At 41.5% G+C, this 22,005-nt stretch overlaps 1 protein-coding gene and 1 long non-coding RNA gene across 4 annotated transcripts; both read right to left on the reverse strand.

The window, feature by feature from the left end:
- LOC110430326 lies at positions 505-4,907 on the reverse strand. Of its 3 annotated transcripts, none has more exons than XR_002447690.1 (7): positions 4,467-4,907; positions 3,756-4,369; positions 3,531-3,654; positions 1,982-2,101; positions 1,277-1,350; positions 827-1,189; positions 505-741 (listed from the first exon to the last, which is right to left on the reverse strand). It is a non-coding gene; the product is annotated as an uncharacterized LOC110430326 (long non-coding RNA). The 3 variants fall into 3 exon arrangements; XR_002447691.1 differs by having other exon boundaries at positions 3,531-3,660; XR_002447689.1 differs by having other exon boundaries at positions 3,531-4,369.
- Positions 7,982-11,969, reverse strand: LOC8076886 (methyl-CpG-binding domain-containing protein 4). Its single transcript, XM_002441032.2, has 2 exons — positions 11,812-11,969; positions 7,982-8,735 (listed from the first exon to the last, which is right to left on the reverse strand). Exons 1-2 carry the CDS (start codon positions 11,857-11,859, stop codon positions 8,241-8,243), a joined length of 543 nt encoding a protein of 180 aa, XP_002441077.1. The 5' UTR covers positions 11,860-11,969; the 3' UTR covers positions 7,982-8,240.

Consider the following 22,005-nt stretch of genomic DNA (forward strand, 5'->3'; position numbering starts at 1 on the left):
GACTTGAATGTGATTATACTTATGCTTTGTTAAATTCTGTATTAAATCTGGTGTTTTCATATAGCGAACCATGGACCAGTCCGATAGACTATTGGGTCTCATGCTCTTCGGTCTGGGCCGACCCGAAATTTGGCTCACGTGTTGTGCCTAGGCCGTCAGGCAGGCACGGTGGCCTAACGAGGCACGGTCCGGTGGCACGCAGGCCATACGAGCCCGTGCAATGCCGGGCTGGGCTGGCCCGTTGCTCAACTTTAAGTCACGGTCTCGTGGAAATGTGTGGAGGAGCAGCCGAGTAGGATGCGTCGGGCGTGAGTTTTTTTTAACTTAATAATTACATATCTCGTTTTTCAAAAAATTAATTTTTTTTAAGATTGATCAAATATATATATAAATATACTAATACTAGGTAAATGCCCGTGCATTGCAACTGGAAAAATTAATACTACGATAATATAAGTATGAATATGTATTATACTGTTATCCCAAAAAGACATTGCAAAGGTGATGTCCAAAATATCATATTGCACGAGCGAATCAACAACAAAAACAAATAAAATTGTAGATGTGTGTACATAGAAGCAGGGAGACCATTGGGCGAAACTAAGAGATTAATTTTATCCCGAGTGTACATCTGATAAACATAATAGCATATCTTCTTAACAACATCATAAAGGTATTGACGTGGCAGGCAACGGCAATCATGTAGTCACTTGCAGTTCTCCTAGATGTGTTGGAAGTATCCTGTATATAAGCGGATTGTTAATATTAAAAGCTAAAGTATTATTGACTATCTTAAAAGAATATATATATCAATATAAGATATTACCTTATTTATGGAGTTTGAACCTCTTCATATATAATATTCTTTGTGAATATATCCTTTGTCAATACGAGATAATTCTATTCATCTTTCTATCAAGCTGTAACATTACATCTAAATCTACCTTTCTGGCTCATTGTTGAATTACATTAGACCATCAAATAATTTCACAATTTGCAGGGTAACCAAGAGAAAAATCACGTATCATAACCCATAACCATGGACTCGTGTGCAAATACCAAAAATTTTACAATTTAGAATGAATTGTACTACGAATGGCAAACTGAAAATTGTCAAGATCTTGTATGATGGCAAAGACGGACAATAAATTGCAATATATTAGCGTCTCATCCCCAGGCATCACGCCAACTGCCAACAGTTGAAATCATAGTTAATTTTAGAACATAATCATATAAAAGATCTTGCATCACATGATCTAAAAGACTATGTGCTTACCTTTCAGAACTGATAGCTTATGATTTGGTTCTTGAAATAATTTGCCTATCATCTGCTAGTAAACCAAAAACAGCCTGCAAATGACAATAAAAGTAATTTGTGAAAACAAACACGGTTCATAAAAATGGCTAATGGAAAACGATCCTTTGCATAAGAAAAGAAAAAGTATCGTCACAAAAGAATTGCAAAGAAAAAAATCTCAATAGATACATCTTAGTAGTTTACACCAACAATTTATTATTTAGAAAAAAACAGGTATTACAACATGCTTTACTATCTTGCTCTTATATTCAACCATATAGGTTAGAGACCAAGGCAGAACTTTAATCATGCTCCTCTATTCATATTGGCCCGACTTTGCATCAAAACCACTATCAATTTTGAGTCACTTAAAGGCATTACCAAGCTAGTGTGTCGATGTAATGAATGGATCCTACTATTACATAAGGGCATGTGCTTAGCTAAAAGAATACTGATTATTTTTTATTAATTCAGCACAGAGTAACTATATTGCAAATACATAGTTATAAATAGAAATCAAATTAACAGCTATCTACATGTAGCCGATAATTTTATGTACATGGCATTTAAACCTAGTACAACCCTTTAATTTGATTCATTGCAACCAAATCAAACCTCACAGAACCAATGCTCACAACCTACAGGGGCCTTCCTATTCAAATCCGAGGGATATGGGAGTCTCACCTTGGGACTGTAGGGTGTTTCTTGGCACGAGAGTCTTTGACGTTGTTTGGCGTGGACACGTGAGTTGACACCACAGCCTTGGATGTAAACCGAAGTGGTGGCCCAAATTCCATCCTTTCACTAAATTTGAGAAAAATGAAAGATCAAATGCTAACTCAAAACTCAAAGTTGAAAGGACAAAAACCTGTGTAGCATAGCAATTAGGCAAGTATTTATCAATGAGGCCTTGTTTAGTTTCAAGACGAAAAGTTTTTGTGTGTCACATCAAATATGTCGGCACATATTTAAAGTACTAAACATAGACTAATAAAAAAACAAATTACATAACTTGCCTGGAAAGTGTGAGACGAATTTATTAAACCTAATTAATCCGGCATTAGCACATGTGGGCTACTGTAGCAGCTATGGCTACTTATGGGCTAATTAGGCTTAAAAGATCCATCTCGCGATTTACAACCAAACTGTGCAATTAGTTTTCGTTTTCGTCTACATTTAATGCTCCATACATATGTCCAAAGATTTGATGTGATGGATAAAAAGTTTTTTTGGGTGAAGAACTAAACAAGGACTAAGTGAAGCAAATCATCACCAATCAAGAGAAATAAACCCTCTTTGATCGTGGTTCAGAGTCATTCACATGATTTTTGAGTGAAGTAGCAGCTCATTTATTGTGATTGTCACAAGGACACATCATAGTAGTAGTCGTAGGAGTTGGATAGTAACAGATGATGATCGGAATAGAATCACGATAAAAGAGGACAGATTTAGAAAAAAATACAAAAAAAAATAAACCAGGGATAAACAGATCTGGCAGTAGCCTCCACAAAGGGCCTAGACTATTTTGATAGCAATTTAAGGAGAATATGACTATACCTATGGGATTAAATTGAAATAGAATGACTGAACTCCCAGCTTTGTTTTTAGCAAATTTAGTGGGTGCTCTGTTGTTTTGTTTTTAGCAGATTTAGCGGAAGCAGTACTACAATTCAAAGAAAATAAAAAACATATACTTCATTGCTAAAGGGCATGACTCAATTGGTTCGTTCCTAATAAGTCTGTGCAAACCAAAAAGAAAAGGCAAAACAGGATCATTCAAGTGCATAATTACAAAATAGACAGAGATCACCCAGATCAGTTTACCTGAAACTCGAGTCCAGATTCAGATTCAGTTCATGAAGTTTAACTCTCAGTTTCAGAGGTACTGACAGAGCTACTTTGATAAAGTATTTAGTGTCCAGTTACTGTACCATTGCAACAAATAATCATGTTTTTCGTCAGCGCATACACTACACTTGCGAACAACCCCAAATTTATATATTACCTTATAGGTGAAATCCATTTAAATTGAGCTTCAAAGTTTGACAAAAACACCTTCAGGCATTCAGTTTCAAATTCCAACAACAGCGGCTAACTGATTAATTTCTTTTGTACTATCAGCAACAAATGTGTTTATCTAAACTCCAAACTTGGTACTTTTGAAGCATACTGAATATTAGTAAACACAATAAATACTAAACAATTAATCAACAGTGAGTCATAGAGTTATTACTCAGTGTCATCCTCTGCCAATTGTTCATGTGCAGAACTCTCCATCTCATGATCCTCTGAGCCTTCAGTAGCACCAAACATTTCACTGGACCTCAAGGCAATGTTTACAACGTCCTCCCATGCCTCTGCAACTATTCAGTGAATTGTTTAGTCCATAGTTTAGCTGGCAGAATTTCTTAATTTACAAGTGCAATGCGTGAGTCAAAATTTGACTGAGGCCTGTAACCTGTGATGCTCGACATAATATTAGTAACATCGATCCGATTGAGTCAAAATTTGACAGAGGGCTATAGCCTGTGATGCTCGACAATAGCAGCATCGATCTGATTGAGCATGTGGCGACTGGCGAAGCTGACTCGCCATCAATATGTTTTTTTCTCATTAGGTTGAACACACTACATAAATGGAAGTGACAATCTCGAGTTCAAATCTGAAAGAGAACTCAACTTGCAGGCACCAACACGACCAACCGAGGCGACCCGCGCCCTGCATCTGGTGGCACCTTCGCCGCTCGAGCGCGCGCTTACGGGTGAAGCACAGGCGGCCGCTAGGTTGGCCAGCTGGCCGGTAGTTTCAGCCACGGCGCAGGCGGGCGTGGTTGCGGCGTGCGTCGTGCTCTTCGTCCCCATGGGGCTAGCTGGCTGGCACCTCAGCCGCAACAAGGTGCTCTTCTTCGCCGGTGCGCTCTTCATTTCGCTCGCGGTCGGGAATCGGGATCCACCTATCCCCGTACATGGATTCTCCAAGATGGGAGAGCCACGGGGATAGAGACAGGCGGGGATATAGATCGACATACCAGATGCATTCCCAAGGCTGAGTAGGCAGCGGCCCGCCATGGTCCTGCGGAGGCACGGAGCGCCGGAGCTGTGACTACATGGATTCTCCAAGATGGGAGAGCCACGGGGATAGAGACAGGCGGGGATATAGATCGACATACCAGATGGATTCCCAAGGCTGAGTAGGCGGCGGCCCGCCATGGTCCTGCGGAGGCACGGAGCGCCGGAGCTGTGACACCACGCGATGGCCGGGACAGGGGCATAGGGTGGGGCGGCGCGACGGCGATGTTGTCGTCTCCTTGTTGCCCTATTCCGGCGGAGGTGGTTCGAACCCGCAGGCAGACGTCATGGAGGAACCGACGGTGGCGGCGCCCTTGGCCGCGGTTGAGCGCGTCGTCGCCGTGTCAGGGCGCTCGACGGCAAGGGTTCGGCGAAGGTCATGGGGACTCGCGACTCGTGAGGTCAGAACGGGTCGGGCAGGTGCGTGGGGTCGAGGAGGCAGGGGAGTCGGAGGCACGATTTGGGCGAGGGAGTGCATGGCGATTTCTGGTGCGAGAGCGAGGGGAAGGGAGTGGTGTGAACGATTGTGTTTGCTGTGTTTTAGTTGTAGAGATTTGTCATATGTAATATATATAATTAGGTGGAGCATAAAATATATTTTTATAATGTACTTATTTGCAGATACAAATATTGATATTATTTGATATATTTTTAGTTAAATTTAAAAAAAACACTTTAAAAAATAAGATATGCATTTATTTGTGGGTAGAGAAAGTACTCGCTACAAAGTATACTCTTGTTAGGCCTTGTTTAGTTCTAAAAAATTTTGCAAAACAGGTACTGTAGCACTTTCGTTTGTTTGTGACAAATATTGTCCAATCATAGACTAACTAGGCTCAAAAGATTCATCTCATCAATTCCGACCAAACTATGTAATTAGTTTTTATTTTCGTCTATATTTAATACTCCATGCATGCGTCTAAAGATTCGATGTGACGGAGAATCTGAAAAATTTTGCAAAATTTTTTGGGAAGTAAACAAGGCCTTAGGCAGCCTATGTCGCTATTTAATTTTGCAAAAAGTTTAGGACCAAAATATTTTAGACATGTTTACTTCCAAAATGCAAAATAGCAAAAAATTTTACATTTTGCCCAAAATATTTTGAAACTAAACAAGGTCCTAGGGTATGTCATCCACGTGCAGCCCATTAAAACCATCTTTAAAGCTTGTTTGGAGCCGCTTCCTCTGATTCCAAGATGGGGGGGTGGTTGCTCCACGGAGCAAACCAAACTAACCCAAAAATCCATTTGATTAGCGTAGGAGCACCGGATGCTCTCTTTTTATTACTTGTTGAACCAATAGGGCCCAATAGACATATCGCTCCACTTTGGATCAACTCGATGAGGCAGTGCGTCGAGGCATAGCCTTTATGACAAACGGCAGCACGCTCGGGCTCGTCACCAGCATGTTCTGTCGCCGCTTCACGAACAACATACTGTCGCACGGTCACAGCGCAGCTTCGCGTCCCAGGGCTTTCAACTTGCCTGCGCTTACACAACAGCAGCTCGCATGTTCCTATTACTGAAGGGCTTGTTTGTTTGGCACAACTCAACTTCATTAGTAAAGCTTTTTTTTTAGAAATTAGCTTCATGAGTGACTTTCTAGATGAAGCTAAACTGTTTTAGAAAAAGTGTTTGGCAAAATAATTTCACCAACTACTTCATAGAGAAATGAGGGAGAAGGCTACTTTTTTTCAGCTTCATCCAACTTATGTTTTTGTGAGAAGAGGGGAAACACAGCTTCAACCATAAAGCTGTTTTGAAAATAAGTGTTTGGCAAAAAAAATAGCTCACAACAGCTCATGAAGCTGTTGTGAGCTGTACCAGGCTCGATCGGTTGCTTCGGGTGGTTCTAATCCATTGCTCCTCTGCAATGTTATAGATTACATTAGGGGACCATTTAATTCTATTGTTTGGGTCGGTTCAATGATCCTCTGGATCGACCCGCTCTGCTCTACCCCCATCTTTACTCCGATTCCTCCGGAGCCCGGAGATGTTTTGTAGTGAAAAACAGAGGAGCAGAACCGGAGCCGAAACTGAAGTCGGAGGTCACAGTTCATCGGAACTCTTCTCCTGTCAATAATTGCCGCACACATTATTCCCTTGAGAATGTCTCATGCTGCCTATAAAGCCTGTTCTGATGATAAATCATTGTTGCAGCCAATTCCTCCATTGTTTGCGTTAAATCATATGGCCCAAGACGAAGCCTACCCAAAGGCAAGTTTTCAGGTTTTGGCACACTAGGATCGAAAACGCCATCGATCCTACGTTCTTCGGTAGTGGCTGGGCAGAGTTTCTGACGGCTCATGCCTCATGGCCACCTTCTGCTGTTCGAGTGCGAAGGGGAACATGATGTTCACAAATCTCAATGGTAGTGTTCAAGGCAAATGGGATGCAGAAAGTGTACAAAGGCACAGCATTTTTCAGCAGATGTTGCTGATGAGAAACACCGCGTGATTGACCACAAACACAGACAGGTAAGCAAATTCTCTGACCGGAAGCTGGAATAGTGGAGATGATTGCAAATCATGTGCTCAGTTGTATATTTTATTTCACACCTTTTCTTGAAAAAAGAGAGAGCGCATAATTAGAAGCGCAACTAGCACAGTACAGGAGATAAGAAGCCAGAATGCTTGCTAACTTATGTGCATAAACTGATGGCAAATCAAAAGCCAGTCCATTTGATCACCAAGATTATTACTGCTGCTGCCCTCAAACAGATTCCTGAGCTCTGCTCTGTCTCCTATTCGCCTCCAACTCGATAATGCAGATACAGAACTAGAGGTTCTTTTTCACCACACCCCAAGGGAATTCGATCTGCAGAAATGTCTTATGATAATCCCTCATGCAGTTCTAATTCACAATGTGCTTTGGTTGACCTACAAGATGTAGGGTCACATTGATAACATCAGCAAGGAGCAAGAGATCATTAAGGCAAACTTCAGGGACAGTCAACACCTACTGCGCTTCAAATAATGGCCTATTTTGATGAAGCCAATTGCTGGCTAGCTAAAAATTAATCAAAATTAGCTCTAATGCGTTCAAACAGAAGAGCTAATAGACAGACTAATTTTTTAGCTAAGTCTTCAGCTAGTTGTTAGGCAGCTAGGTAACCAACCACGACTAATTTAAGCTGCCATAGCCAGTAACTAGCCACAGATATACCTTCCCATACTTATATGGCATCCAAACACAGCCTTAAGGTTGGAAGGAGTTCCGCAGGGATAACAACATGATTGATGGCAACCAGTGCACCATCAAGGTTGTCAAAAGAACTCCCTAGCATGCCGAAGCCGACACCATCAACGCGAAAGAACTCTTTGCCATGCCAATATCAGGTCAAAGAAACTCTGCTAGTCTTCACACATTCTTGGTTCTATATTGTTACTCAATGCTCCCTCCTAGTCAGATATTAGTTTCTTATCATGACTACACTATATGAAAATGGATTCGGCTGAAACTTTATGTACACAGTCATCTAGATGTCAGGTAATGCTCGATGAAATGAGATGCAATCAAATGACTATAATATAAATGCCCTGGATTGGGCAACATTAATCTACTACGCTGCTAGCTAACGACGACACCATGCATATACTGAACAACAGAAGCAAAAATTATGGAAGCACAGTTTAAGGCCTAAGCAGCTGATTATAAAAGAGCAGGTCTACACTCTACAGCACTTATTAAACATCTCAGATATCCCCCAGGAATTAACACGCAGGGGCTTGGTTGCAACAGAGCATGCAGAGCCAAATCAGCGAAAAAGACCTACATTAACTTCAGTCCAGATAGACAACTATACTAGACAGGATGGGGCATGATCTTGAGGGGACTATCACCTAAACATAGCACAGGCACGGTTCAGAGCATCAATCACTTTTGTGCCTCTGCCTTCTCCTGCTTCTTGGCCTTGGCAGCCTTCCAGGCAGAGTTGTGAGAAACAGTCTCCTCAACAACCTTGGGTGGTGCAAAGCTGAAATCTGAAACAGATATGCTGTTTTTGTACTCTGGATTTGCCTCCAGAAACTTATCCACATCACCAGCACACCTTGCACGCTTCCCATTGGGCATTACATAATATGTGTCCATTTTGCTGTAGTCACTCCTCAAAATCACTAGCCTCTCTGTCCCTGGTGGAGGCTTTGGTATGTTGGGCTTGTCCAAAACCCAGATGCGGCTGCTGTCATACTCAATGTCAGCATCATCTGCACAAGAGCAGTCTGGTCGTCTGCTGCAGAACCATGGATCCTTAGTGAAGTTCTCACGAAGTGTCTCAAATTCTTCTTTTGGAACCGTACTCCATTTGTAGCACTTATAGCATTGCACTGCATACAAGGCAACAGAATCTTTGGTAGAACCCCGCTTTCTCTGTCAAATAAAATGGGTCTTTGTTATTTTCTTTATTTATTTAAAGACAAAAGAAAATCTCACTCTAATCAGCAAAGATTGTGGCAAAAGGAACAAATGCGACAGAGATGTTTGCATGACAAAGCAGAATAATAGAAAATCTTTACAACAACCACAGTGAAAATGAAAGCTGCCATACAAATATATAAATATATAATACTACAACAGACCATTTCCGTAACACAGGACAATGAAATGAAACTTGCTAATATTCCATTGCATAAAATGGCTTTAGCTTAACACCACTTTATGCTGCACAGTGTTTATAGCAACCTTTTGCATATAGTTGCACAGAAGTCAATATTCCATCGCATACAAGTAACTGTGGCAAAAGATCTAGCCTGGAATTAGGTCAATCAAGGAAAGAAGTGCTGGAGAAATATGGAATACAAGATCTGGCTGCTGCTGTGGAGATGGAGGTCAGCTTTCAAGAAAGGAGGATAGGATTTCATAGCCCATATCTGTATAGGAGAGTACCTAGAGGGAAGTGCTGGAAAACTCAAAAGGGTGTCAAGCCCACTGCATGCAGAGGCATTGGCTGCGTACTGGTCTACTGGAGTCTGTCGTGCAGCTGATCTTGGCATGACAAAGGTAATTTTGGAGACAGATGCTCTTAAATCAAGAGACATGGATCAACATCTGTGTGGTGCTTTGTTTAGGAACAAACAGGAGCTCATGTACCACTGTGAAGTTTCTGTATGCTCTAGAAGCAAAAATCTGGTTGCTGACTGCTTAGTTGCCCTAGTAATTTAATCCCTGGATCACAAGAGTTCATGAGTCAGACACTGAACTTTGTAGAACACTTGGGCTCCAGCAACAAGCTTGCCAGTTGTTAATGGAAGCATATGTTTCCGTTAAAAAAAGGCAAAAGAAGAAGAGGAAGTGGATCCAACTTAAAATAAGGTAGAATCCCCCAATTTCTTCCACCATTTGTTCAAATTATGCTTAGAACACATAACTAAAGTCAGTGGCAGAGCTGGTCAATTTTCACGCCTAGGGCCAGCCACTAAGTATGTAAGATGTCTATATTGGGTCAAATACCAATATTTCCATAAAACTAATGCATAAATGCATGATTTTAGATGATATTTCATTCATACGCTTGAACCCACACCATATATAATTAATAAACTCCCATTTCAGATCTTGTGTAATGGGTGAAATGCCCAAAAATATTGAATAATAACAGTACCAGTTTATTGTTAAAAAACATCTCATTCATTCATATATGGGAACCAACATGAGAATGTCTGAATTGGGAAATTAAACATTAAAATACAACTTGGGTTGAGAAATTGGGAATTTATCCTCTCTAGCTGCCTTATCAAGTACACACAACATTAAAATTAATTTTCAAAAAAAAACATTAAAATTAGCCAGCCTCTAGCTACTGTTGTGTGAGGTGTACCAGGTTGTCGGCCATGCGCCGCTGCGGTGTGCCCGCCACAGCTCCGAGCCGGTGAGCCCCACTGCAGCCGTCTGCCGCCAGCCGCCCACGCCTCATGCTGTGACGCTGGGTCACTGGCCAGCGGTCGTGCCTCCCAAGAATGCAGGTGGAATTTGGCATCGAGCAAGGATGCACTTGGTGGCCGGGTGGGGAATTGTTGATTGGGGAGGGTCTATGTGCCTGCATGTGTCGCGGTGGTCGCTAGGGTTTGTCGATTTCGCGATGGTAATAGGGAAGTGGGTGAGTCGCAAACTACTGTGAAGGAAATTGAGGGAGGCAACAAGAACACGGGGTTGACGTAGAGCAGGCTGATGGCTGAGATGAGGAATGCGATGGAGGTATGGGCCTTTTCCCTTTGCTGCTGGGCTGTTGACACGATAAAAATTTCAGAGGACTATATGGAGTTTCTATATCACGGCCCTAGTGGCCCTAGGCCCATATCCGCCCCTGACTAAAGTAGCTTCACAAACAAACATTGGTGTAAGAGCTATGGCATAAACAACTTTTAAAGTACCTAAGCTTTCAGTTGTTCCTCTTCCATCTCCCAACTGTACATGATTGGCACAAAATGTGTATGCCTTGTGTCAAACAACATAAATATGAATACATGCAGCATAGTTACCCCTTCAATGAAAACAAAATGGTGCATGCCAACCTCATGAACATCAAAGTAAGGGAAATATTAAACAAATGATGAATATATTGCAAATACATATTTATCTTCCATAGAACAGGTAAGATAGCAATGATCTATCTATACTGTTGTGCTCATTTGCCTAAAACATCCCTAATTTAGCCATAGTGATTTCCTATATTATTGTCTTCTGTGTAGCTAAAAAAAAGCACTTTTGGCAAACTAAACCACTACTTTTATTTCATACTCTACTGCTCATTGCTGGTTATAGAACGTAAATTATCTTGGAATCCTAAGAACTGCTGGGTGCCCGGGTCACAGGAACACATGCATTTCAAAACCTGCCTAAATGGATTTAGACTATGAATCACTTGAATTTCTAAGAACAGCCTTTGTTCTCTTAAATTCCTCCCTTCCTGTTACTAGCAAATAGCCTTAAACATTTACACCTAAAATCTGAAACAACGCATAACAGCACACCAGCAACTTCTGTAACAATAGATGTAAAACATATCAAGAACTCAAAGCCAGATTTCTCGTCTGCATCGATTCACCTAATAAAAACTGTCCATGACATGAAAGCAACAGACAATTGATTATACAGCACTCAAAAGAGCAAACCATTTGGTGCTTTAGAACCAATTTCGAAAAGATACTTTTTTTTATCAAAATGTATTGCGGAAGAACCTACGAGTGAATCGACCCAACCCTAATCCCCATGTCTTTGGAACTAAAATTGTACACAATATTTTCCAAATGCATACCTACGATCTAGCGCCCGCACAAGCCTCTGCAAACAAAACAACCAGATGAACGAACCACCCACATAATATACAGGCGGCTAGGACCGCAGGGCAAGAAGGGACAGGGGAAGAAGCCAACGCTACACCGCATATCAATCCACAAACAAACAAGGTACCAGCGATCTGTGGGGAAGAGTGCGAGGGAGTGCAGACCTGAGATCCTTGAGAGGGTGGCGAACCCGGGGTCGACCCCGTCGTCATGCCGGCGGCGAGGTGGCAGGGGGCACAGGCGATCGAGGCGATGCGGGAATTGGGGAACCGACGGGCTCTATCTGTATATATGTGAGGGGAGGAGGGCCTGAGAGGGTCCGGAGCTCGTATTTCTATGGGTCTGGACTGGTATCTCCCTCCGTATAAAAAAGAGTGACTTTTTTACTTTTAAGACATCGTGTTTAACCGTTCATTTTATTCAAAAATTTTATCTAAAATATAAAATAAATTAATCATGAGCAAAATATCTCTAATAACAAAATAAGTCTTAACAAAATATATAATGTTTATGTAAAAAATTGAATAAGACGAATAATCAAATAAGATGTCTGAAATTCTAAAACGACACTCTTTGGGACGGAGGGAGTATATGTATGAGGGCAGTCCCAATGGTAGAAACGAGACACATATTCCATGATACCACGTCAGCAATAGAAACTATCTCACACAATGGAGAGTATGTTCTAGTAGTAATAAATGTTAGTTATTTTTTCTCTTCCTTTCTCTTTCTCCACCAACCAAATCAGATGGAGAAGGAGCACACAGCAACTGCTAGTTTATCTTCGTTCTCCACCAACCAAATCAGATGAAGAAGTAGCACACAAGCGCGAGTGCCTGCAGAGCCAACAAGGTGAGGTGCGGGCGCGCGCACGGGCTACGCAGCGCTGCCGAGCGCACACGGGCGACCGCATGGGGCGGCCAGCACGCGAGCATGTCACTGGTGACCGCACGCGAGCGCGGACCGCGGAGGACGGAGGCGCAGGCGGGCGCGTGAGTTACTGGGGGGCGAGCGCACAGCACGACGAGCGCGGCGGCGTCGATGGGCGAGCACGGCGCTGGGCGGGCGAGCGAGCGCGCAAGATGGCATGGGCGAGCGGCGCCAGCGGACAAGCGCACGCGACCGTGGAGGCCCAGGCAGGCGGGCGAGCGCACAGGACGGCCGGCGAGCGTGGACGAGCACGAAGAAGGATCCCACGAGCACTTCCGGTTCCATCTCGGGCTAGAAATCACTGGTTTCTTCCCAACGGTGAGATGGTCATTTCTTCTCGCCTCGGTTCAAGAGTAGACGTGGTTTCTTCCAGTTCAAGAGTTGACGTGGTTTCTCTGGATGAAACGGTTTCTATTATTTTTCTTCTCTTTCCTCGTTAATCAGGCTGCCATCACAACATTTTTGTCTAGCTGGCAAGTTATTAAATGAAGATAGAAACCATCATTAATAGCCATTGGGACTGCCCTGAACACATACAAATTACAATAATACTACCATGTCTAATTACAATAATGCTACCGTGTCTAATTACCTTTTTTTGCGAAATACCATGTTTAATTACTTGCATAGCTGTGGCTAGTTAGTCTAGCTGAGTTAAGATGATGTTTGGTTGTTCGCATAAAAATTACTGTATGAGATAAATGAAGTAAATAAACACAATTACCATAGTTATTATTTATAACCATTTTTGTTACCCTTAATTTATCTGATTATTTCTTAATATTATTTGAATATATATTAATATTATTTAATGATCGCTGTCACGCACTAACAATATTATTATTTGGTAATTGCTCGTATTTGCCGAGTCTATCTCTGAGGAGCGCTTTTGCATGAGCATAGCCAGCCCATAAAGCCTAAGAAGCAACCAATTAGTAGATACCTGCATTCTAAGGCTTGGCTGGCGTATATGCTGTCAGCTGTCAAGCATCACTCATAGATAACAACGGGCGAAAACACGCACTAAAGCTGGATGTAGAAATTAAAAATTCATCACCATCCACATCTTAGCACACATGTTTTTTTTTAAAAAAAAAGCGTGCTTGGCACGTGCTTCATTAAGAGGGGAATGATCAAATACACAGACAGTGTTAGCTACATCAAGATACCATAGCTAGCAGCCAGAAAACACTTACAAAGGGCATTGGCTCAAACAGCGGGGCAAAGAGGCTGTACTAACTAGAAAACTGAAGCGCAATATTAGGTGGCCAGCAGAATCAGCGATGCAAGGGAGCGGAAGCCTGCAACGATCCAGTCGTCTGCCTTCTTTAGGATGAGGGAGGTCACCTACATCGGTGTACTTGAGAGTTTGTCGAACGTCCTACAATTTCACTCTTTCCAAATCATCCAAGAGACAAGGAGCATGAGCGAGTCGAAGCCTCTTTCTTAATTGCTTCGGGAGAGTCACTCTGGTGTTTTACCACCAACCAGTTAGGCAGGAGGGATTAGGTGGCACCAACTGATGCATCCCTACTCGACATAGCAATCGGTGCCACACCTCGCGGGAGAAAGACGCAGGAGATGAGCAGGTGATCGGTGGTTTCATCAAGTTGATCACAGAGCGCACAGGTAGCATCTAGCTGCACGCCGTGGTGCTTGTGACGCTCAGCAGTCCAGAGACGGCCATGTAGGGCGAGCCAAAAAAGAAGAACTTCACTTTGGGTGGCACCGCAGCCTTCCAAATGTGCTTGGCACTGGTCATGGACGTCATGTGCTTGGCACCGCAGCCTTCCATCCACTTCCAAACAAAAACGGTCAGACACCGATGGAGAGAAGAGGATGGCATCGAGCTTTTCCCAGAGGAGGACGTATTCACAGAGCTGTCCGTGCACCGGTGACACCTCTTGCCCATTGGTGGTTGAGCAAGACCTCCCGCACCATGCGATTACGTCGATGAGCACTGATGGCGCGAAACAGGTTGGGCGCGAAAGAGCACATCACACTCTCTAGAAGCCAAGCATTTGTCCTAAAGCGAGCAGTGGCGCCATCCCCTGCACGGACCGTAACTGAGGCATTGAACATGGTGGTGACCACGCGCTCAGGCACAGTTGTGCCCAGGCCGCGTTCGAGCATGTGCGCCGTAGTCATTCCCAGAAGGCGTAGCACGAACCTAAGAACTCTAAGGTCAGGCATTCCTAGGCCCCCACGATCCTTGGACGAGCACACAATGGGCAATGCCACCTTACAACAGCCACCGGTGATAGAGTCAAAGCCTGTCCACAGGAATGCCCGCCTCCTCTTATCGATTTTCTTGATGGACCAAGCCAAGAAGTTGCAGCAAATTGAAACATGGATTGAGATGGCTGAGAGTGTTGTCTGAGTAAGCGTAGCCCTTCCTGCACTTGTCAGCAACCCACCCTTCCAGATTGGGATTCGGGCTACTATCTTATCGACGACGAGTTGCTCATCATCGCGACTGAGCTTGGACAAAGAGAGGGGCGCACCTAGGTACTTCGTCGCGAACTCCTATACCTAGCATGGGAACACCTGCTGCACAGCCTGGATGTGATCTGGGAGCAACGAATGGGTGTCATCATGCATTTGTCTAGGTTGGTGGAGAGGCCTGAGGCTCTCGCGAACAATTCGAGAATTTGGTGAATGCAAATGAAGTCTTGGGCGGAGGGGGTGTAAGAACACCACAAGGTCATCCACATAGATCAATGAGTGACATTTGACGGTCTTCTTATGGTAGGGGTGTAAGCATCGCACGACGGCCACTTCAGCAATCAGAGCATTCAGAACCTTCATCACAATAATGAGAAACAGGAAGACGTTCACCCTGCCTAAGACCACGAGCATGGCAAATGTGGTGTCCAGGGTGCCCGATGACAAGGACCTTGGTGCTGCGAGGAGGCCAGGATGGAGGATATCCGGTCACACCAACGCAGCGGAATTCTTCCCGTCCGAACGTTCGGACGGGAACCGTCGTCCGATGATTCCCGCCAATATTTCCCGCGTGTGACTGTTTTCACGTGGTGGAGACCTGCCGCGGGAGCCGGAATAAGCGCGGAATCGGCGGCCTTCCGTTAGTTCTTTTTCTTATTCTCTTATTCTTTCTTTTCCTTTTCTTTTCTTTATCTTTTCTTTTCTTTCATATTTGATTTCTCTTTTTCCTGTTCGTGCTTCATTTTTATTTTTTATGTAGTTATTTTTATTATTCTTTTCACTTCTTTATATTTTGTGTGTCTCTTCTATTTCTTTTTCTTTTCTTTTATTTTCTTCTTCTTATTATTTATATAAATTTATTTTTATTTTATCTTTTACTTCTCGTGTCATGTTATTATTTTCATATTTTATTTTCTATGTGCCCAACACATGTATGTTTCTTTTCTTCTCTCAATATAGGCTATATTTGGCATCTTTTTTTCTATTTATTTTATTCTTAATTAACTCCTAGTAAACTGTTACGTTAGTCGCTCTTTTTTATTTCTTATTTTTCTTATTTTTCTTTTTTCTCTTCTTATTTTGTATTTTATGTTATTTTATTCTAATTAATTATTATTCCATATACTATTCATTTTTTATTTTCTTATATATTTATTAATTGTTATTGTACGTTTTGTCTTCTTTGCTCTTCTTTTTATTTTTATATTATTATTTTTTTTACTATAATTGATTATTTTTATGTTTATTTTTTTTCTATTCTACTTCCATGATGTTATGTTCATTTAATATATGATGTTTTTTTGATATTTATATAGTATATAGTGTTGTTCTGTGATTTTTTATGATGTTTATTTAGTATAAATGTGATGTTCCGTGATATTTTTTATGATGTTCACGTGTTACAAATATGATGTTCTATGTTTTTTTTATGTTCACGTGGTATAAATATAATGTTCTATGATGTATTTATATGATATTTATGTAGTATATATGTAATGTTCATGTAGTATATAATAGTGTTCTATGATGTATTATGTGATGTTTATGTAGTGTATATGTGGTGTTCTATTATGTTTTTTGTGATGTTTATGTAGTGTATATGTGGTGTTCTGTTATGTTTTTTGTGATGTTTTATGATCTATTTAGCGGTGTTCACTTACTGTATACATGATGTTCTATATTGTATTTGTGTGATGTTATATAGTTTATTTAGTGTTGTTCACGTAGCATATAATGATGTTCTATTATACTTTTTTATATTTACACAGTATACATGTGATTTTTTTGATGTTTTTACTCATGTTCATGTAATATATATGTTATATTCCATAAAATATTTAGTGATATTTTAGGTGTATTTTATGTTATTCACTTAGTATATATGTGATATTCTATAGCCTATTTTAAGATGTTTGAAAAGTATGCATATGATATTCTTTTTAAATTTTTCTCTATTATACTTATTTCTTATGCTTTGCTCTAGATTTAAATATTATTTATTTATGTTTTTTATTGTTATGTCATATTATCATGAACCTTAATTAGAATATTATTTTTTGAAACTGAGAACATTTTGTTGTTGAAGATGGAACATTATTCTATGAAAGTAGAACATTATTTCTCCTCAATAATATTATACCTTCATAAGATTAATGTTCGTAATAAAATTTTATCTAAACATATTCATGTGGGATCTTCTTTTGAAGGATTTATTGTAACAAAACCGATGGTATAATCGAAATTTAATTTGATGTTCACGTGGTATATATATGTGATGTTCTATAATTAGTGATGTTCTATAATATATTTTGTAATGTTCACATAGTATATATGTGATGTTCACTTAATATACATGTAATGTTCTATAATATATGTAGTGATGTTCTATGATGTGTCTAGTGATGTTCTATAGTATATTTTAGGATGTTTGAAAAATATTCATATGAGATTCTTTTAAAATTTTCTCTAATATGTGTTTTTGTTTTTTTCCTTATATTTTACTCTTGATTTTATGTAATTTATTTGTATTTCCCATTGCTTAGATTTTTTTTCCATGTTTTCATGAAATATCTTTTGGTATTTTTAATATAAAATATTATTTCTTACGATGGTTGAAAAATTAATTTTTTACTTTAAATGGTGCTCTGTATTTAATAAAGAAACTATTACACAATTATCACAATCATGTTGATGGTGTAGTGGTGATGTGTGATGACTCACAATCATGTTGATGGTGTAGTGGTGATGTGTGATGACTTAATACCTTTAGGTCTTGAGTTCGATTCGCAACCTAGACTAATTTTGCTTTTTTTATTTTCTAAAAAATATCTGTAGCTGGAACAGGCCCGATTCCAGTGATGCGGGTGGGAGCTGGAACGTGCCAGGTGGGCCGGAAGTGTGTGCGGGTGGGCAGGAAGCGCGTGCGTATGGAAGCTGAGTTGACTTGGGCCAGAAGCGCGCGCACTGGCGGGCGGGAAAAATTGCCGGACAACGTTTATGGTCCGAACGGCCGGACTGGAAGACCCCCCCAACGCAGGGGGAAGCCGACATATTCGAGCACTTTAGAGGAAAGGGCAAGCGACTGTGTTAAAGGCTTTCGTGAGATCCACCTTGATCAAAATCATTGGACATCGACGTGCGTGAAGCCAGCAACAAGCAAGTAGCATAGTACGGAAATTTTTGTGGATCTTGCACCCTTGGATGAAGGCTGACTGCTTGTCCTTCACAATTTGTGGCATCCTAGGCACCAGGCGCAAGGTAAGTCCCTTGACGAACAGCTTCCCGATGAAGTAGATCAAGCTTATGGGCATATAATCTTTGAGGCCAATGGGGTGCTTCAGTTTTATGCAACAACACCATGACGACCCATTGAAGGAGTGGAAGCTCCTAAAATCCAAACTCCTAGAGCGCCCGAAAGACACGCACAACATCAGGGCCGACCACCTCCTAGGCGGCCCTAAAGAAGGTACCATTAAATCCGTCCAGACCAAGCGCTTTATTTGCTGGCGACACGTGGACAATGTGCGTGACCTCCTCCACTGAAAATGGGGTTGCCAGCTCCGTGAGGTCCAACTATGGCAAATCCAGTTGTGTCAGGTCAATACAATGTTGCCTGATGAAGGCCTGAGCCAAGCAAACTGTTATAGTAGGAGAAGATGACATCAGCCTTAGCTTCTTCTTCGCTGAAAGTCTGGCCATCATGCGTGATGGCGAACATGTAGTTTTTGTGATGTTGGTGGCATGCTTGACGGTGAAAATATTTGGTGTAGGCATCACTTCCATGCAGGTGTCGTGTTCAGGCTCGTTGCTTGGACGACAACAAGTGCTGCAGCCGAGGGCCTATATGTATATGTATATAGTACTTATCTTGAAGTTCATCTACACCACTAAAGAGTGCCTACGTCATCATTGTTGAGCCTCTTTCACCTCCTTGCCTCTCTCAAACAACCACACAAAGGTCGGAGCCTCCTTGCCTCTCTCAAACAACCACAAAGGTCAACTCAAGTTCTTCATTAAAAATTCAAGGATAATACAAATCTCACGGGGATCTCCCACAGATTGGGAGCTCATGGGCGATGCCTAGCCCGCTAGGGACAAAGCTCTAAGAGTAACAAACACAAATCTAACTGGCTTAATGAAGAAATCAAGTGCTCATGCTTTGCTTCTTAGTTTCTCTCACCAAATCCCCACTCTCAACTCAAACCTCTAGCCAGCATTTGATTAAGGAGCAAAGAGGAGAGGGCTTTGAATGCTAGAGAGGAGTTTCGTCTAAAGTTTAGTCGTAATAAATGGCAGGCAATAGTTAGAAAGTGAGTGGGAGTGGTATTTATACTTCTAGCTCAATCTAGCCATTCTTATAGCTGTCAGAAGTTCTCAGACCTGAACTTGGGAACTTCCTCCGTCTAGGTTTCGTACAATGAGCAGTATGGATAGGGTCAAATTGTCTAAGTATAGGGATCCTCAAAACTTTCCATGTTTGAAGTAAGCAACTTACTTCCGATGGCTTCTAAACTTGGTTGTGCACGGGCTATGTCAGAACTTTCGATGCTTGTCAGAATTTTTGACGATCAGAAGTAAGCAACATACTTTTGCTGAGCTGTGAGTTTAGTGTGCAAAGGCTACGTCGAAACTTCCAACGCTCGTCGGAACTTCCAACCGTTGGAACTACATACGCCTATTGGAACTTCTGATGAGACAAACTCTAAAAACAAGCCCAAGGTGGTAGTGCTACGATCAAGTGTTTCTCAATTGATTTTAACTTGGTATTTGAGCATGCACGCTCTATCTTCTCTAGACCAGTGAGATTTGCATCCCTCTTTATAGTACGACGATTCCTAAACTCAAATTGAGAAAAAAATTGAGGGGCTACTATTTCATAAAAATCATCCTTTTAATCAACATAGAAGACAACATATTATATATATTTTAAACTAGTGCTGATGCATGAGGGCCATAAGAATGAAACCAAAGCATACACAAATCTACAAAATTAGTAAAATTGTGCAAAAATAAATCATGGATACTAAAGACTCAACACTAATATCGAAATTAGACATGATTACATATTACATATAGCAAACAAAGATAAATAAATATATATAAAAGAGGGCATGATCAAATCTGGCTCGTTGGTGATAATTTACGCATAAGTTCACTTTACCGCCATCGTCCCAAGAAATGAGTCAATCAATTGTTTGGATAATCAAGGCAAGAGACATATATGACAAAAGTCGTAGGTTCTTCATTCTAACAAATGTGCACATATAATAAGTATATAACCCTAAGAGCAAGCCCAACAAGGGGCACATCGGCTAACATGGCAGTACTGCACATGAGCTGGGTTGGAGAGGAGGAAAGAGAAGGGCCCTTGGCGCAAAATGCGATCAGCTCGTCACGCGTTCCAACAAAAGCAGCAGCTTTAAAGTGTGGTATAAGAGCAAGTACTATAATTTAGCTGAGCCGGTTGTAAGCACATACTATGTCATTTACAATCAACCTGATAGTATTATGGGTTGGCTATTTAACTAGTTGCAGTGGAGATGATACATATTTAATGTTCCCAGGACCATATACAATCTAGTGTGTCCTACATCTTTGTGGCCATATGTATGTGCTCATTCATCTAGAAAAATAGATACGTACATTCATGCCATTGCCAAGCAACATTTATGAGGGTAGTAAAATACAAGAAACAATACCAAATAAATTTCAAATCTCAAACAACAATACAATAATGATAAGGTGGCATAGCACCAAGACATGACACTTAAAGACGAGAGGCGGAGCACGGTATCGGAAAGGACAGAGACTGGAGGATGAAGCGCTGGCTTCTCACTCGCATCAGGCTGGAAGACGGCCTTTTTTTCTCGTACGCTGCGCTACAGCCGGGCGAAAAGAATAGCACCCGCTCCTTAATCTCTTTTCTGACGTGGCTGTTTTCTGAACTCCCCCTCTCCGCCGGCTAGCAGTCGATTAGTATACTTGCTCTAAGATGAGGAGTTCATCAACATAAACTAGAATTTATAGAGAATACAAACTAACTGTAGAGACAAGTGAAATGTTCATTGTTTGTATAACTTGGTTGTTATATATGTCTTATCTTATAGCCAAAAGTACTTGACTCTTTTATTGTACTTGCTCTAAGCCATTGTTTCCTAGAGTGTGATCGCTATGCCGCGCCATTGTTACTCAATTGATGTATTTTTATTTCTCTTACGTATCACATATTATGCGTCGTGCCAGGTTGCATACTGCTGACTGCTCCTTATTTTGATAATGTATTGTCTCGGTCCTGTTTGGGACCACGTCCTTTGACTGCACAGTGCGGTGTGCGAGCCACGGCGAGAGAGACGTTGGTGTGCGAGCCATGGCGAGAGAGACGTCGTACGAAGAATTTAATCTCTATTCAATTCAATTCGACGGTGGTTCAGTCTGCAGCAATAGGGAGAACCGAGCTAAGCGCAACCTATTTGGTAGGATTTGGAGGGATTCCGTGATTTTGTTGGCAGCCACCACGGAAAACACGGTTCCAACACGACCTTCGTATCAACTGCTGGAACAACAACAAGTTACTTGTATTAGAGCTATACATAGATATATATTAGATATGTATAGCTAACTCATAGTATACGTGTTGTACACGACTTGTACCCTAAGCCGATCAGGCTTGTACCCCAAGCCGTTCAGGCTATATAATGAAAGGTCACCCCTTTGGGTGTGCGGTGTATTTACCCTACAATACCCTTCTACATGGTTGGTCTTCTAAGCGGCAGACCACTGTCTCTCTCTCCAGCGCTGAGGTGGAATACAAGGCTGTAGCACACGCTGTTGCAGAGACATGTTGGCTTCGTCAGTTACTCCAGGAGCTACATACTTCGCTACCTTCGGCGACGATTGTTTACTGTGACAATGTCAGCGCAGTATACATGACCGGGAATCCTGTTCATCATTGGCGCACGAAGCAATTTGAGATTGGCATTCAT

Source organism: Sorghum bicolor, chromosome 9 (genome assembly GCF_000003195.3).
Source record: "Sorghum bicolor cultivar BTx623 chromosome 9, Sorghum_bicolor_NCBIv3, whole genome shotgun sequence".
Classification (NCBI taxonomy): domain Eukaryota; kingdom Viridiplantae; phylum Streptophyta; class Magnoliopsida; order Poales; family Poaceae; genus Sorghum; species Sorghum bicolor.